The sequence below is a fragment of the Strix aluco genome, chromosome 4 (assembly GCF_031877795.1).
Source record: "Strix aluco isolate bStrAlu1 chromosome 4, bStrAlu1.hap1, whole genome shotgun sequence".
Lineage (NCBI taxonomy): Eukaryota > Metazoa > Chordata > Aves > Strigiformes > Strigidae > Strix > Strix aluco.
The window spans coordinates 93,669,427-93,687,351 of NC_133934.1; the positions used below are offsets into that span (position 1 = coordinate 93,669,427).

At 43.4% G+C, this 17,925-nt stretch overlaps 1 protein-coding gene across 4 annotated transcripts in view; it reads right to left on the reverse strand.

The window, feature by feature from the left end:
* SUSD6 (sushi domain containing 6) overlaps positions 1-17,925 on the reverse strand; it is an 86,599-nt gene that overhangs the window by 48,531 nt on the left and 20,143 nt on the right. For all 4 annotated transcript variants that reach the window (XM_074824344.1, XM_074824346.1, XM_074824347.1 and 1 more), the window contains one exon: positions 91-278. In XM_074824344.1, the coding sequence (XP_074680445.1) occupies positions 91-211 (121 nt within the window). In that variant the 5' untranslated portion in view covers positions 212-278. The remainder of the gene's footprint in view (positions 1-90; positions 279-17,925) is intronic.

A 17,925-nucleotide genomic window follows, 5' to 3' on the forward strand; every position in this document is an offset into this window, starting at 1 on the left:
ACCATCACCAGCTTTCCCATAAAAATATAAGACCACCTCCACACTTATACATGTCCCCCTCCCGGCAGTGTATGCAAAGGTTTCACTTACCTGTGGCCTGTGCTTCCAAGATAAAGGTACCAAAGATAACTAGCAGAAGAAATAACCCATGGCTAGACAAGGCAAGAGACGATCCTGTGTTGCTCTTTGGTGCTACCATTCCATGGCACATCTTTTACCCACCAAAGTTTCTTTTTAAAGAATTCCTGAAAGATCTGGTTGATCAGGAGCACCTCAGTCTACAAAAACAAAGACAATGAAAGAAACAGTTAAGTGTTGAGCCAAACACCTACAACAACATCTGGGGAGAGGAAGAAAAGGAGAAATTCAGAAACAAACAAGAGCAACTTTTTTGCATGTTCTAGCATTTAGGAATCTTACCAAGTATTCACAGTTCAAAAAGTAACAGGAGCAGAAAAGGCAATCTTCCACATAGGAAATACTAAAAGGAGCTGCATTATAGAGAGATCAGAACTTTTCACTAACCCTCTAGTATTTCAGGTGTGAAGACTACTTAGCTTACAATTAATTTTAGCTCTTCCTTTCAAGACAGCCCCAGAGGATATAGCATCTGGAGAATTTGTTTCAAAATAACTTCAGGAGAGCCAGCCTTCCTACACCCTCACCACCTTTCAGAAGGTCTCCAAGACACAACAGACTGTACTAGACAGCTAGGGTAAATAAATCAAATGCTTCTTCAGTCACCCAGAGAGGAAAAGCAAACCTGACAATCAGCCGGCAGGCAGGCAAACACACGCTTATGAGGAGGAATGTAAAACAGCTTGCAAACCTCAGGTATAATGTTCTGACAGTACCGAGCATAGCAATTAAAATTGCAGGATGTGACACTGCTCATAGCTGAGGACTGAGGGATTCAGCCATAGCCTATCAGGCACTGTCACAGCAAAACCAGACTTGTACACAAACACACGAAATGCAGCAGGGAAACCAAGAAAGCACAAAGTTGAACCCTTATTTTTAATGAAGGAAAAAGACCCAGCAGAATACATATCCCACCAACCTAGTATGGTTTTAGCCTGTAAGACCTCCAATGGTAACTCTGGACCTGGATGAGTAACATTGTCATGCGTAACTCCAGTGCTCATGAAAGAATGCTAGGACTAAAAATCTGTTTGTACTGGATTTACAAAGGAGGAAGGAGAGAACTGGGATAAAGACAACTGGGTGAGTGAGAGAGTAAAAAAAAACCCCAAACAAACCCCCACACCCCCTCCTAAAAAACAAAACAAAAAACCACACCAAGACACATTTCAACACTTCTGTCATGCTATTCCTTACACAAACATCTAAAGCTCTCAGGGAAAAACATTTTTTCAGGAATTAATGTTTCTTTACACTTGATCACAGGAATATTTTTCATTTTGAGGGAAACCTCATTCAGCCACAGCTTCTTTGGTTAAATGGATGTTCATACTGAAGGGGGATTTTTTTTTTTTTGGACAAGTTTCCCATACAAATTCAAAACTGCTGGATAACTCCCAAGAAATCTGAGAGGTGCATAGGCAGGTATCATACTCTTCTGTACCCTGTGAGAACAGATGGGAGACCTCAGTTAGTGTTCCTTCTGCTAGGGAAGGCAGTATGACTTTCAGATCCTTAAGTACTTCTGAGATGAAGTCAACACGCCAGCACTGACCGGAGAAACACATGACCCAAACAGCCACAACTCACATTTCCAATTACTCGGGCAAAAAAGAAGCTGCATTATGGGAGGGAATACATAGATTTGTCATTAATCCTGGAAGTCATCCTAGCAAAAAGAGGGTTTCCTTAGTTCCATGTCACTACTTTGCTCATATTTATTTCACAAAAGGGCTATCTTTAAAATTGGGATCTTTCAAGTCAATTAGTCTCTACCAAAGAAGAATTCTTTGTCTGCGTACACCCCCGCCTTGAAATGTCATTTCAAGATGACATTTAAACTGCCATGTGGCAAGTCTGGAGCTGATGCTACAATAAACTCTGTGTCTGCCCCTTTTGTTTCCTGCTTCATTTGAAGGGGGAGGGAGAAAAGTGAAGCTATACTATTCTATGCCTGTAGCACACCCTATAGATTTCTCATGTCTTCCACAGATGAGAGCCAATGCTTTGTTCACCAAATTCCAAGCATACAAAAAGGAGTAAGGATGCTGTCACTCACCTGCTAGAAATCCTTCAGCAACAATTAAGACCATGGAACAAAAAAATACTCCTCTGTGGAGAAAGCCAAGCCAGCTAGTCTGTACATCTGCCCCCTCCTCTCAAGTCAGATCTCCCACATGGATTTTAAGTTGATATTCAAGTGGAAGAGGCCAGCATCTGGCCTATACTCCACGCCAACAGCTGGCTGCTTTCTTCTAAGTCACTGCTCCACACTGAATTACAGCTCTGACAAAGCAATGCACCACCTTCAGCAAATGGCCCTTCTGATTAGATCAAGACAGGTCTGTCCTCCCCATTCCAATTTAATGAAGCCTCATTACTATAACAAACTCTGCAAGTCTTGCCAAAGTATCTTTTAAAGGTGGCCTCCCCGCCCTTGGAACAGTGCTTGCCAGGTGACATAGCAGCAGCCAGGAGAGGTAGGGAAGAGGGCATGCATTTATCACAGAATCTGCTGAGCCGCCTTGCCCCAGAGGTGTCTTCCTTTCCCAAAGATTGCAGATGGAAGCCAGCAGTCCAATTCTGGTCTCTCAACAACAATTAAGTTAGAGATATCTAAACCAAGAACATCTTCTGGGAGAATCAATTATTGCTTATTCTTGATCCACTAATAGATTGCTCCAAAGCACAGCACTGTTTCTCGCCTTTATTCTAAAGTCAGGCACAGTTTCCCCGTGTCTTTTCAGCTACCAAACCACTTGAGTTCCAGGTTATCAGGGATCCTGGCTGTCAAAGGCACAGGGCTGCCCCACAAGGATGCTGTAAATTGCTGCTGCTATGCCTACAGTAACATCCCACTAAGATGATTTAGTTCAGTGTGGGATTTGAAGGAGACACAAAGGCAGCAAAACCACTTAGTGAAAGATAGCATCGATAAACCCCTCGGAATTGTAAGGAGACAATGGGCACAGGTACCGCCTGCTATGATCCCGCCTCAGGCTTCAACCAAGTTACAAAACTTGTTCCCAGCCTTGACTTTTCCTTGGCAAAATTAGAAGATGAAAGAGATTCTGGCTAGATAAGAAGGTATCTTTTCTTCCCAGAGGGGAGCTGGTGGTTCGGAAGCTATTCAGACAGACATTCAATTCTCTCAAAGTTGACTGTTGTTTTAGCACATTCCTTATACCTACAGCTCAGGGGGAAGCAGCTTTCATAACAACTCTTCAGGCCTCCACCTCCAGAAGTTAACTGGAGTGCATTGTAGAGCATACACATTTGTCAGACATACTCTCAGGGAGATAGCTTAACAATTCATGGGTTCACATGAATCAAAGTGATTCCCTATTTACACACAGCATTAAGGAATAGGCCGGTTTCTTTAATGGATCCCAGAAACAATGAGGCAGAAGCCAACAGTAGCAGCAGTATAGGGAACGAGGACACTTCAGACCCATTTCATATGCTACAGCCTAGGTTGAATGGTTATGGGAGGATTAAGTTTAAACAGATGTTTTCAAAGATAATATTTTGTGTAGCCAGCAGTTCCCATAAATACAGTAAGGAGGGGAGAGGAGATTCTTCTGTTAACTACAGTATGTCAGTCAGTAGAGGGGTTTTCTTGCTTTCTTTTTAATGTGTACTTTGAAAAACACCTACTAAATACAGGTAAGAAAACAAACTGTCCTTTATGGCCACAAAGTCAATAGCATTCCCTGGGAGGGTGTGTGGCTACAAACAAGGGAAAAAGTACTCATTGCTCCCAGGTTACAGCCATCCTTGGCTCTTTCTTTTCTTGAAGCCTTGTTGACAAGCAAACTTCCCAGTGATGCTTCAGCATTAGTCCCCCTCTGCTGCATGGCCAGCCCTGCTCACACAACCAGCAGTAGTTCGCTTCCACATGAACTCCCTGAAGCAGGCACCCGCTGCCACTGAAACCACACAGGCCAGAATTCCTGCTTGCTCTTAAACCACAATCAGCTGTTTCCAAAGATGACGCACTCACATATGGCAGGAGCTTTTTCTAAGCTAAGCTGTTTGGGGACCTCTGCCATTTATCTACAAGACCTTCAGAAGCCGCCAACTCATATCCCTTGATCCAAGATCCCCTCATAAGCATGCGTGTATTTTCCCAGGATTATGACTAATTTTCTCATTTTTCCCCATTTTGTCACAGCAGGATTCCTAGGTCCCCATGGAAAAGTATTCTTTGGAATATCATATGCTCAGGACATGAAAGAGAACCAGATTTGGGTAGTTGTGGTACACCAAGGACACAGTATGTCAGGGGGATGAACGGGACAGTCTGAGGCTCTCCAGCTGCTCAAGATGCCTGGCACAGCTATGTCTTGTGCCACTGTTACTGGAAAACAGGTCTTCAATCTGGATTCTTCTGTTTGTTTATGGAAGTGTTCAGTATGTTTGGAATGCTACTGGCTTGCTTTTAAATACCATATATGAAACTTGCCAAAAGAAAATTAGTTATCCTCATGCACATCAGAAATCTCTATTTTATCCACATAGTTTCCCCCTCACAGAATAATACTCAGAAATTGTTTGCTATTGCTTGAATGCACACAGCCAAAGTCTTGGCAGCAGGATGAGTGACCAGTAGTGCACACAGCACACCTTTTGAAAGGTTAGGCATAAGGATTGCTCTTGCCCCACGGCTCGGCTGCAGGTGGAAACAAATGTGAGCAGTGTGGTTCAGAGGATTTAACCTTCACCGCTAGTTGCCGGTTTTGTTGTATCCTTATTTTGTGTGCTTTCAATGAGCAGTCAAGCTTTGAAACAAAAGTCATCCTCTTGGCTGCTTAGTAAGAAAAATTACAGAAAAAATCAAGTCCAAGTGCCAGCAGAGGAAAGAAATCCCTACTTCTACTGACTTTCTGTAGCTAAAGCAGTTTAATTGAAAGCTTTTAGAAACAGAATTGTATTTTTAACATTTTGGGATAACTTCACAGTTCAATTAAACTCTTCAGTTAAACTAGACACAAAGAAAAAAAAGCATTCAAATTTACCTGCAGGCAGTTTAGAAAAAGCTTAATCATCTGACTTTTCAGCACAGCCAACTCTCAATTATCCACGATAATTGGAAAAGGTGGAAGAGTAAGCGAGGAAATAAGAAAAAATAAACAACCCATGTAACACTCCACCCTGCCAGGCACACAGTGTAACCAGATTATTTCAAACATGTGTGTTTGGTAGCTTCATTTTACACCTTCATCTTTGAATTACAAAAAGACAGATTTCTGCATAGCACAGGTACAGCATAAAGCAGAGGCCTGAACTGCACATATCCCCTGCTGGTGCAGAGAGCAATCACTAGGGCAGACTGAGCTGCTTATTCTGGACACTGGAATCAGCGCACATCCTCCTGCAAACCAAGACCTGATTGCAACCTGTAGCGGAACCTGAACTGTTGGGTTTCCTTCCTCATTCCACAACTGTGCCACAGGGTTTGGCCTAAGACCTGCAAAGTCAGCCAAGTGAGGGGTTCCTGGATCCTTCAAGGAATACCGGATCAAGCATATTTACACTGCACACTTTAAGAGTCCATTGCTACGTCATCACCAGTCACAGTTCATGGATTTGCATCTCCTACAGTCTAAACTGTCATCCTGTTGCATGGTATATTAAATATTTCAGAACCAACCAACCAGCCACACTAGTCTTCTAAGCAAATCTGTGCACTGCAGCAGTAAATTTCATCTTCCCAAGACAACATCAGAGTAGGCCTCCAAAAAATGTGCTCCACTTCAGGCCCAATTGCATCAGACACCCAACTGCAGAGGACAAACTGTTAGCAAGGTACTCTGATACATCAACATGTAGTAAAGTTGGTTCACATCACAGCCTTTAGGCCATGTTTCCTGCTCAATTGACTTGCTTTCCCATCCTGCGACACAGTAAAGAGGACACCACAGCAGAGCTTGCTCTAGGACCCTGTTTTCATTCTTGCAAATATCACTCTCATACTTTTAGAAACAGAGTCAGAGACAAAGTGTTAGAAACAGTTTCAGTCTTGTGAAGATCCTTCCCCATTTCCAAGTACTGTGGTTGCCACGCCAGGTCTAACAGTCACAGAAGATTTGAAATTTATGACTAAAAATAACCCCAAGACCGTCCAATTTTCCTTGCCTTGGTAAGTCTGAGAGAAAGCCCTAGATATTATTAGCTCCCCAAATTCTAAGAAGTTTCCTTGAAAGTCACAGAATTTCACTGAAAACTTTATGGTTTACTTGGGAAAAGGAAGATAAGAGATCAAAAGCCAATTGTCCTTCTAAATAAGTAAGGAGAAACTAGTTACAGGCAGGCTGTGAACTTCCAGGCACCATCAGGAAGGAAAAGCAGAGCCGTGGAGGGGCAGGGGGGAGAGTTAGGTTACTGTACCCAACTCCAATGCACGGCAGATTTCTGTGCTATTACAAAAATGCTTATAGCAATGGGGTCACATCACCAGTGAAGGAAAAGAAACCAGTTACTAAAAAAAGAAGTGCTAGATCTGCTTTAAGGTTTGGTTTATTGTTTTGTTTGGTTTTTTTTTTTTTAAGCATACTGGCATCTATGCAATCTATGGGAAAAGCAGAGACTAGGGGGATAGTGGAGAATACATCTCACACAGTTTTTCCCATTTATTTTTTTTTAAATATGCCTTTATTTGGAAAAGTATTCCCTTTGGAAACTATTGTTTCAGCATTTTTCCCCTGCCGCACTGCATCAGAAAGGCTAGGTTTCATACTTTCAGCTTTAATCAGTACAACAGCACATTTACGGAGGACCATATGCACAAAATGTTCCAGAACGCTTTCCAAAAATAATAAGTCCTAAAAAAGAAAACTCACAGTAAACTGAAATGGCTTCAGGGAAGGAGAATAAAGAAAAGCCGTGCAAAAGCAAAACCTCTTGAAACCACATACAAGCTTAAAATGTTACTTTCAGTAAGAACAGGGTTCTCAAAGCAGCACTGGATTGGTAAGATCACTTGTATATCCAGGATGCTTTTCTCATTTATGCAGCTGGGTTAACGTGTTTCAGGGAACGCACCACAAGGCCCATGTATAATAAAGGCTTATTTTATAATCCTTCACTACTAGAACATGCTTCTCCCCATCCTTACTACTTGTTGTGCTTTCATTTCAACTGATGTGGCTAGAAGCATCAGTCTGCTATACAAGCAGCTGCAATATCACCAGGCAGCACAGCCATTTGAAGAGGACATCCATTTGGGAAATCTTTTTCCTGTCAAAGTCCTCTACACATAAACTTCAGTGAACCAGTCTGACATTTAAATAAGGAACTATACTAGAAGATGGAGGCACTCTTACATTTATTCCTAAAAGTACAGCTGTGAGACACAACTCAAGTTTAGAATGATCAAGTTTCCCAGATATGAAAACATCCACTCACCCACTTCCAAGGGATGATGACAACTGCTGTGCAGTGCTTATTATTTGTATGACAGTTTATATAGAAAGTTCTCCACAATAGACATGTTGTAATATCAGAACCTTCCAGGCTAACAAATCCTTGATGTTTGGATGTCTGTCAGCACAAAGGTCTTTTAAAAGATAAACACACATATACAAAAAAAGCCTCTGAGAAATAAGACTGCCCCTTAAGTCCTCTGAAAACTTCACCTTCCAACAACCTAGTATCATCAGCCAAATGGAGAAAGTTAAAAAGCACAGTTTCAAATTCTGGTTCTGACTTTAAGACTGCATTTGGGATTCTAACACAACAGAGAACAGCTTCAATAGATCTGAGTAAGGGAGGGGAAAAAACCCCAGGCCTTCAAAAGGTCTCAGCACTATGCCTCAGTTTTGTATCTATTAGCTCACTATTTCCCTTTTCTTTCTTAGTAGCAGCAAAGTTGGTAGAAGTTTCCTATTGCTTTTCCTATTTAGGATGCACTGTGCTAACATCACAGGTGCACATGTATTGCCACAAACCCTCACTGTGGCAGAGACTGATCACAGTGGCATTGGGCACATTTCACTCTACAGAACCCAGCCACATCACTCTGGCCAGCACACAGTTGAAAAAGGAAAATTCCAATTTTGCATCACCATTCAAACTCCTTGTAACTTAAACTGTAGGACAACTATCACACCACCTGCACACACACCCACTCCCGTGAGGCTGCAGTCAAGGGTGGCTGCAGGAGGTGGCCCAGGCAGGCTCTCCAGCTGGGCAGCATCACCAGCAGCAGGCGCACCAGTGTTCACCCCAGTACTCACCCAGGGGCTTTCAGACTCTAGGCAAGGTGCCATAGATTAATCTCAAAAGTCAATACTCAAGGGCTGAGAGAAGAGGGGGTGGGAAATAAGAGTCCTAACAGCTTCCTTTCTTTTAAATTACTCTCACAATTACCAGCTCACAGAGAGCACACCACTATGCAGAAGACCCCCACAGCCTTTTCTCTCTAACTGGCTTCCCTCAACAGGCTATGCTTAATTTTATTTTCTAACAAGGGATCAGTTGTAATTATATTCTGGTTTGAGCAGCACAAGCTAGAAGCATCAAGCCAGAGAGGCACTCCAAGAAGGATCACTGCTAATTATGTGTCATGAAGGGACAGACACATGCACCATGAGCAGGCCAAATGCTCCAAGCAGAATCCCCAGGACAGGTTGCTTTCTAGTAGGGTGGCAAACTGACTTCCTGAGACCCAAAACCACCATTCAAAGGTTGCACACCAAAGATTTCCACCATTAAACAGGGGTAGGAGAGAAGCATGTTAGAAAGTAGTAAGATCCACAGAATAAAACCCATCATAAAACCTGTACAGTGTATCTCAACAGAAGGTCGATTTGAAGCTTAAACTTCTCCCTCACTTGACTCAGTGACATTTAACTTTACAAAGCATGGCTATTAGTGAAAAAAATATTTAAAAAAATCCATATGGACACTGTTTACTGGAACTAGGACAGCCCAGAGGTGGAACCTGAGACGCTCTGACCTGCAGCAGGAGGAGGAGGACAACCACAGCCTTCTGCACCCATCCCACAGCACCCACCCTGCAAGTGTCACAGGGATCACCATTTCTCAGCTCCAAGAAGAGGCCTCTGCCTAGCTGCTACCAGAGAGAAGCTCAAAGAAAATGTTAAGCAAACAGTCTTGAGGTAGCTGAAGAGAGCTGCCTGGTAGTAACTGTTCATTCAGCAGCTCTCAGCACCTTATTTATATAGCAGCAATGGTTCCTCAGCCTTTTCATCTGCCACTTGTACATCAGCACTGTCCCTCTGCAGAGCCGGCTGGGGTTGAGGTCTGGTCCTCCACCGTCCAAGCACTTACAGGCTTGTGCTCCACCTTGGCTGAAGGATGACTCCTTGCTCCTGATGACTAAACAGCCCCATGCTGCTGCTCCCACACCCACTTTGCAGCTAACCATCCCTTCCACAATGCTAATGCAACTTTCAGGAGCTGGTTGGGGAAATGGGGTCCCTGCTCAGCTCTGGGGGCCAGTGGAAGCAGCAGTTGAGGAGAGGTAAGAAACTCCCACCGAAGTGCCGAAGCCTGTCGTGTGTGGAACCACTCAAAGCAAGCAGCCTGTGCAACACGCTGGGCCAAGTAATTACACAAGCTTCTTTCTCCTTAAACCATCTCCATTTTCAACCCACATTAAAGTGTGGCAGAAATAATTTACTATGCATAAAGATGATATAGATTTTAACCCTCCCCCTAAATCAGGGCTTCGAGCATCCTGGTTTCCATGCAGATTAAAAGCCAGAGAGCTGGGTGAGAGTGCTCTATGATAGCCAAAGGCAACACAGGCTTGCCTAGTTAAAGTCAAATGAAATCGAAGCTGAAAGAGGGGAAAAAGTTGTATAAAGCAGGAGAGCAAGAGTCAGCAATTTGCTCTGGCAGTAAATCTTAGTTTCGTGCAACAGTGAGAAAGGCTACAAAGTGCTGCTGCACACAGGCAAGAATCACACACGTGCCAATGCTAGGTCTGAAGGAGGTAACACCCAAAAGTTACAGCATACAAGGTGGTTATTTAACCTTCTGCCTCGCACCTTGTTTTTTTCACTAGACCACCCAGGACCGCAAAAGCACAGCTAGGCTTTGTCCAGTCTGCCTCAAAACTCAAAAACCCTCTTAAAAAGATCAGATTCCCTCCTGATACTCACATGGGCAAAGACAAATGCCAGATAAAGCCACAGGCAACGCTTCTTTACCTCTGGGAGCAGAAGCTAGAGGTGAAGCATCCTGCCAGTGACCTGGGCAGCTGCCTCCCTGAAAGCAATACATACTGTCTGCTGTGCCTCTCCCAGGTGCTGCCTCCCTCACGGCTCTAGTCATAGTCCTCCACCCTCTGAATGGACCAGCTACCACACAAGCATCCATGAAACAAGCAAGAAGAGGATGAGTATAGAGTCTTCATTGGATTTCTGAGTTTTGTTACTTCAACATCCTTATATTCAAACATCAACAGTCTGGGCACATGAGCATAAAGGATACCACACGCTGCCCCACACACCTCTTCCTCACATTCCTCTTGCACACACAGAGCTGACAAGTGGAAGATCCTTCCCCATTCCCCCTAAAAAGGCACTTTAGAACAGGCACATTTAGCTCTTCAATATCTGGACAGTAGGAAACAACTCTGGCATCTGTTCATCCACTTGGAAAACAGGCCACTCTGCTTTGCTTGGGGTTTTGATGCATCTCCAAGCATCCTGCACAAGTACACTCAAGCCATCAAACTACCTGTCAAGAAAAAACATTCTAGCACAGAATTCCCAGTGACCTCTACTCAGCCTTTCAGGAAAAGCACAGAACCTCCAGCTTCAACTGCCTTTAAAGGAAGACTGATTTTTATTTTTTTTCAGACATTTTGCAAATAAATATGAAGGCCCTGCCACAGCCAGTAATCCTCAAACAATTTCCTGTCTCTGGAGACAAGGTTCCCTCAGAGTGAATTGATTAAATAAAGGTTATTAGAATTAGGATAAAGCAAGCGAGTTTAAAAGTCATCCTTTTCATGTTTTTACCTGTAACATAGTGCTCCAAGCAGCAGCATAAAGAGATCAACTACAAGAGCTTACAGGATAGCAAAATTAATATGCAAAACCCACCAAACTGCGAGATGAAGATTAAAATGACTTTCAACAGCAGAGGATTTTCATGTTCATTTAATCTATTTTCAAGTGAGTTTCTCAAAGGGAATTCACCCAATCCCTTTATTACTATACTCTTAAGACTAAATTTGTTTTCCCCATTTTGTCAATCTGACATGCAATTTAGTCTTTTAAGAGTCAGCAGTCATCCTACCAAAGCTGTTCTCCTTTTGCCTTTGCAGGCTAAGACTTTGTTGCAAAACAAGAGGCTAAATTAATTTGCTCCCTCTTTCAGCGTTAACAATTTCCTCTTCCTCTAAGGTCAAACATTTTAAATAAAAATGATACAGAGAGAGGTTAAGTGTTAGTTCCTACAAATGTTACATGTGTGTAGAGGGAAGCAAATAGCCTGACATCAGTATCAGAAACTTGCTCAACAATTTTCTGGCATCTCTTGAATAGAATAGGAAGTGAGAGTAAAGTAACAGCACTGGAGCAACAGTTTAAAAGAAACGGAGCAACCACTTAAATTAAGGCATGTTTTACAAGTGAGAAAACCTGTATCTTGCAGAAAGGTCTATACATCAACAGATTGGCAACTGTCTCATATGCACAGGATAACTGAGTTTCTCATTCTTATCCACAAGAAAAAAAATATGCAGAGTTTCCACAAAGGGTCCCTGCATAGGAACTCACAAAGACTTTTTTTAAGCTAACCTCAATTCTCTTCACTCAATGCACAGAGAAACAACTGCTGAAAAAGAACAGATGTCATCTGTAGCTCCACTTAAGAAGTTCAGAGAAATGTGAATGCCATGTACAGCAGCAGTATCTAGAGGAGTTGGTGGTCTCTGTCATTTGCAACTGTCTGGGCTTCCATAAGCATCTTCTAAAAGACCACTTACAAGCTTCATTTTGTGAAAGGCTACCCTCCACCTCCTTTTATACACATTCTAGCTCACCTAAAACTGCTGTTCTGGGTGAGCTTGAACATGACATTTAACAGATGTAAGCAGTTTGTTCTCCAGAGCCAACCGTTACCTTCTTTGTCTCCCTTTGCACTTCAGGACCCACTCTCCTCATGAAGCAAAGTCACTGTTTGACATGCAGAGGGAAGTGGGGGGAAGACAAAGAGAAGGCCTCATTGTGGAAAATAAATAGCTCCATTATGGCTCCACAGGATGCTATAAGGCACATTTTGAGGAAACCACCCTCCTTACAGTATACTACAGAGCACAATAGCTATCAGAAGCCCTTCTCCAACAGCCACATCCCCTTCCCTCGCCTCTAGCAACAGTCCCACAGCCTCAACCTCCCTCTCTAGCCTCCCCACCACCTCCAAATCACACTCCCCAGAAGCGCTCGAGTATAGCTGCTGGGAATCACTGCAAAGGCTGCTTCACGCCACCCCTGCAAATGGAAAGAAATCCCAGTGAGACATTACTACCCGCCCTTCTGAAAGGTAGGACCACCTGCTGGCAAGGACAGAGCCCAACAACTTACTTCTGAGAGACCAAGGTTATGTTTCATCTTCTCTGCCAAATACAGCCATGCTTTATTTACATCAAAGGCATGGATAGTCTTCAAAAGTTCCTTGCTAACAGACCATATGTGAATAAGCTAATTATATTTAGGCTATGTTTGCTATGAAACAGGTGTAACAGGGCAGGAGTTTCAGTTCTTCGAAGCATTCCCATTCAGAAATCTTTATTTCTGACCAAAAAAAGCTGTTGGGTTTTGTCACTAGACCAACAGCAAGTTTTAATCTCAGAACTCTGCATCACATGACATAAAAAGTTACTCTTCAAGAGGTAAAGGCTCTCAGGAGGGAGGCCTCTGGAGAATTCGCAGGTACAACTCAACACCAGCATCAAAGAAGCACTAAACTATTCCTTGCAAACACTGCAGGTATTTCCACTGCACAGAGAAAAGCAGAGCAGGTGATGCTCTGCAATCTCAGCAGTTGCAAGATGCCCAACCCAAAATTTTTGCTTGCCTGCTTGCTTTTTGGGGAAAATAAGCTTGACCATCAGACTTCCTAACTGCAGGAAGGACTCCTGATCTGATGAGAGTGAAGAAATGCAGAAAGGAAAGAACCAGCTTTGTGAGGACCATGTCACTTCAGAGCACAGTAATACCCACTGCACATTGCTGAGAGCAGGCTACAGAGCTCACCTACAAACCAATCATCAACACATGATGATATGCAGAGCGATCCCAGTTCACTTCTACAAGTGTTCACTCACGCCCACACACAAAATGCAAAAAGGTTTGAGACCGACCGGTGAATTAAGACCTATGCTATTAATATGAAAGACACTGCAACAAAAGAAAGATGCACAATGTACAATGAGACTCTCAGACTTTGCAGAAGCCTAAAGAAAAGCTGAGGGGAAGACTGGAACAGGGGACATGCATGTTACTGCCTTAATATCATCAATATTGGGAGTGTCTGGTTTATGGAATTAGCCAATGTCAAGGGTTGGAATTATTTTTTAGATATTAAGAAGATTAAGCCAAGGCCTACAAACACCTTCAGTTCAAGAGGCAGTTGCTTCTTTACACAAGAAATGCTTAAATCCCCATTTCCTAGACAGAAATTTTTTTCCTCCACTATTATATGCCATGAAAAAAGTATGAGCAGAAAGAGGGTATCAGGGGAACAAACCAGTCTTGGAGAACTTCAGAGAAGTGTTTAACATAATCAACACTTCTTTTTAAAGCCACACCTGAACTTCAGGCTGCTTTGTATAGGTGACTTGCATAATAAATCATTTACCAACAGTCAAACCAGAGCTCTAGAAGTCTTCTGGAAGGATTTCAGTTTACCATCAGCTGGGTAATACAATTATGTTGACTTGAGAAATGTCAGGTCTATCCCTAGCAATACTAGGCTTATTCTTCTCACCTACAAGTAGCCAGCAGACTTTAGGTAAGCCTGTTATTTCACTAGAATCAAGTTGGAGAAGACTAATCTTTAAATAACAAACATGGGCAATAAAGGCTGCGGATACCACAGGTCTATCTGGTCTGTTTTCTTATGTTGGAATGCTGAGACACATTTTCCAAAATAAATGACAGCCACATGCTTCCTTACAGCAGGCTCTCCTGTGCCCATACATGGAAAACATTTCTTGTAAGACACACAGGGCGAAAAGGTTAGATCAGATTTTAGTTGTGGGATTTTTTCATGCTGTGCAATAAAAGCCCACTGATCTCATGCTGCTTCTTCCTCCGCTGCATGCACCTCCCTCATCCCCTCACCCAATGAAAACCTCTTGGCTGAAACATCTTCTTACCCCCTTCTCACTAGCACATGCTTTTTAACATACTTTTTCATACATAAGAGCTAGTTGTTGTGATTCACTACAGAAGCCACTGCAAGGGAAGAGATGCAGACAAAGCCTGGGATACATGCCAAAGGATAAATTTTTGCTTCAGACAGGTATGTGACTAGGCAAAAAAAAGCCCTTCACAAGCACTTCTTGCCTCATTAGCATTTGCAGGGCAAAATGAGGCAGAAATTGGAGCCTAGGAATCAGACCACACTGTGCTAGGTGCTGTATAAACACAGAACAAAAAAGACCACTGCTACAAAGATATCATGAGCCACCATCACACGGGGAGAAACCACCTCTTTACTCTGAGCCACGACTGGTTCCCTGTGATCTTATTCTCACAGCAGGTTCTTGCTATATAACACCCAGAGAAATCCAGAGCTATTTGGTCTACTGCAAACATGCAATAAAATCTGCACCACGCCTGTTCTTAATGTTTTCTTTGTTTATTACAGTGGATTTAGAAGATTGAAAAGGAAATTAAAAGGTCACTCAGATGCACGAGCTATTTCTGTCCCAGAACATGCCAATAATTTGGCTCAGAAGCAAGAATCAAAGAGCAAGACTGCTTGGAAACAGGCTTCCCTCAAATTCTTATCGGTAAGTATTTAACTCCCTTTTTATTTTTGTAGCTACAGTCACTGACATGAACTTGATACTTATTAATTTATAAAACCAGATTTATGAAAGGAGTAAAGACTAAGACTTTCCTTGCCAATAGCTCTCCCTCTCCAGTTTCCAGATCTTTTCCCTTGTCTTCAAGTCTTAACACACCCTCACCTCTACTTTCATTTCTCTTTCATTCCTTCTTAAGATTACTACCACCCCTCCTTACCCTCTCTGCACACACTCCAGTTCATGCTTCGCACGCAACTGTGAGCCTTCCCTCTCCCACAGTTCCTTGTGCTATTTCCTCAGCTGAACTCATTAACAATGTCTCCAGGACTTCCCATGACTGAAAAAATCGCCCCTGGGCATATAGGAATGAGTTTGCAAGGTTTTGAGGGCAGTTACTTTGTGCATTTTGCAAAGGTCCTGTGTGGCTGCAGCATTAGCAATCCAGTGAGACTTGAGTGGGCACACCACCCTCCCAACAAGCGCCGAGCTGTACTCTTGCTCTTCGGAGCTCAGTGCAGAGATGAGCTGCATACTGGTAATGGAGGCTACGTTCCTTCGTGCAAGGGGTTATCACCCACCCTACAGATACCTGCATCAGGCTTCCCTAAACAACCACAACTGGGAACACAGGAATCTCCTGCTCCAGGGAAAAAGGAGCAAACTGGCTCCTCTCCCATGCCAGATGTACTTTCAGAAAGCATGTGTGTTTTCTAGAAGGGATTTTGGTTGAGAGGTGGGGGGGGGAGTAGGGGTGGTTTGGTTTTTTTTGTTTGGTTGGATTTTTTTGTTTGGTTGGGGGTTTTTTGCCCTTTTTTTTTTTAAACTGTTTCCCAGTTTAGTCATGCCCCCTTAAGACGCAGAACCTATGCACAGGAGTACACCCCCCTCCTTGGCTGAGATCAAGAGCTGTTGCTGAACATACCTTTCAAAGCTTGATACTAACCCAAAGCACACCTGCAGCACAGACAAGGGGGTGCTGCAATGGCAGTGAGGAGTAAGCCACTGAGAGCAGTGGGACAGACAACACAGGTTCACCACATAGCATCTGCAGTCATCTTGAACACTGATCTTGTCCATCAGAGTTTAAGTTGGGTTTTTTTTTTTGTTTCTTCTTAATGTTCTTGATGTCTTAGCATTTATCTGGCCTTTCCTTGCATTTTACCACCCCCACTGCAGCTGTTTGTCTTCTGATTAAGGACAAAGATGAAATCGCTGCCTCCTTGCATCCTTGTAACTGGCCCCAGTGGGATTCTCAGGGAACCTGAGCCTGCTCCCAAACACAGCTATCGGTGGGTTTCACTTCTGTGGTTTTGTATTCTACTAAGAGCAGCATTAAAATTTTAGAGCAATCTACCATAACTGAATAACTCCACCATTAATCCCAACATCCTCAAAGGCACTCTTCCTCCCTCACACAAACAGTCCTCTAGGTTTTAGGCTTCTACACAGGATCAGATGCTTAAAACAGCGTGCCCCACTGACTTGCTCTGCCAAGGGACCACACTAAGCTTGGACCCACCTACAAGTTACAGTATTTTGAAGTTAAAGCTGCTTGCAAGACCACCTTGTCTCACTGGCTGTATCAACTACAAGCCCTGATGTGCTAAGCAGAACTGTGCAAGCACACCGTCACAGATGACTTACAGCCCAAACAGAAAACAGCCAGCCCAAGAGCCCGAGACACAAGTTTTCCAGAAAGGACTAGGGGTTTCTGGGCACAGCTGTACCACAGCTTTCTTTAGTGCATGGTCTAAGGACATCAGGCCCTGAGATAAACACCTCCACCTCTGCTTTCTTCACCAGAAGGACACAATCCCTCCTCTCAAGACTCATGCCTTCCCCAAAGGGAAATCGACCCATGCCACTGCCATAAGCCTTCCAGTAGAGTAAGAGACTACACATCAACAGACTGGTCACAAGACCTGTGCTAGTGCCTCTTCCCAGTATCGCATTAACCAGCGACCACAAACACCCACACACACACTTTGAACTGCTCCACGGTCATTTATACATGCAGAAAATTGGTAACTGCATTCTCTCAAAAAGTAAAGACAAAACTAATATTTGTTTCACCTTAATCAACCCCATCACCGTATACCTCACTGAACTATGGAAAGTTTTTCTTGTTAAACCATGGCAACTTCCTTGATATTAACAGCAAATCCTCCTTCCCATTCCAGAAGTCTTAAAAAAAAAAAATCTACCACCACATTCTTCTTTGCTTGTCACCCTTCTTAGTAAATAAGTCAATACAGACACATGCTTATCTTTACACAAAAGACTAGCAGGCAGGGTCCCTGGACCGTGGAAAGAAAGCCATTTTGACACACCTAGATTTACAGGGAAAGGGGAAGGAACTGTCTTTATCTATGCCCAGACAAGAAGCCCACAGAAGGGCTCAGTTCATAACCCGGCCTGCTCCAGCTGCATGTGCGATAGAGTACACACAGGTCAGCGTGGCAGCACAGGCTCAGCCAGCCCCTGACACAGCCTTAGGGTGGCAGATCTCCAGTGGCAAAGCAATGTGCCCTCTTCCACATGAGGATTCCCAAGAATACATGAAATGAGATTTATGAAGAGCTGAGTCTCACCAGCAAGGACCCAAGTTTCTCTTAAGGCTGTGTCAAGTGCTTCATACCCCACGCAAACAAAGACACAACAACTGTTTGTGGGTGCAATCCTCCAATTCCCGCACCCAGACTGTGGGATGGCATGGTCTTTTTGGCACTCATAGACACTTGTCTGCTACAGTCCACACCACATGCCTA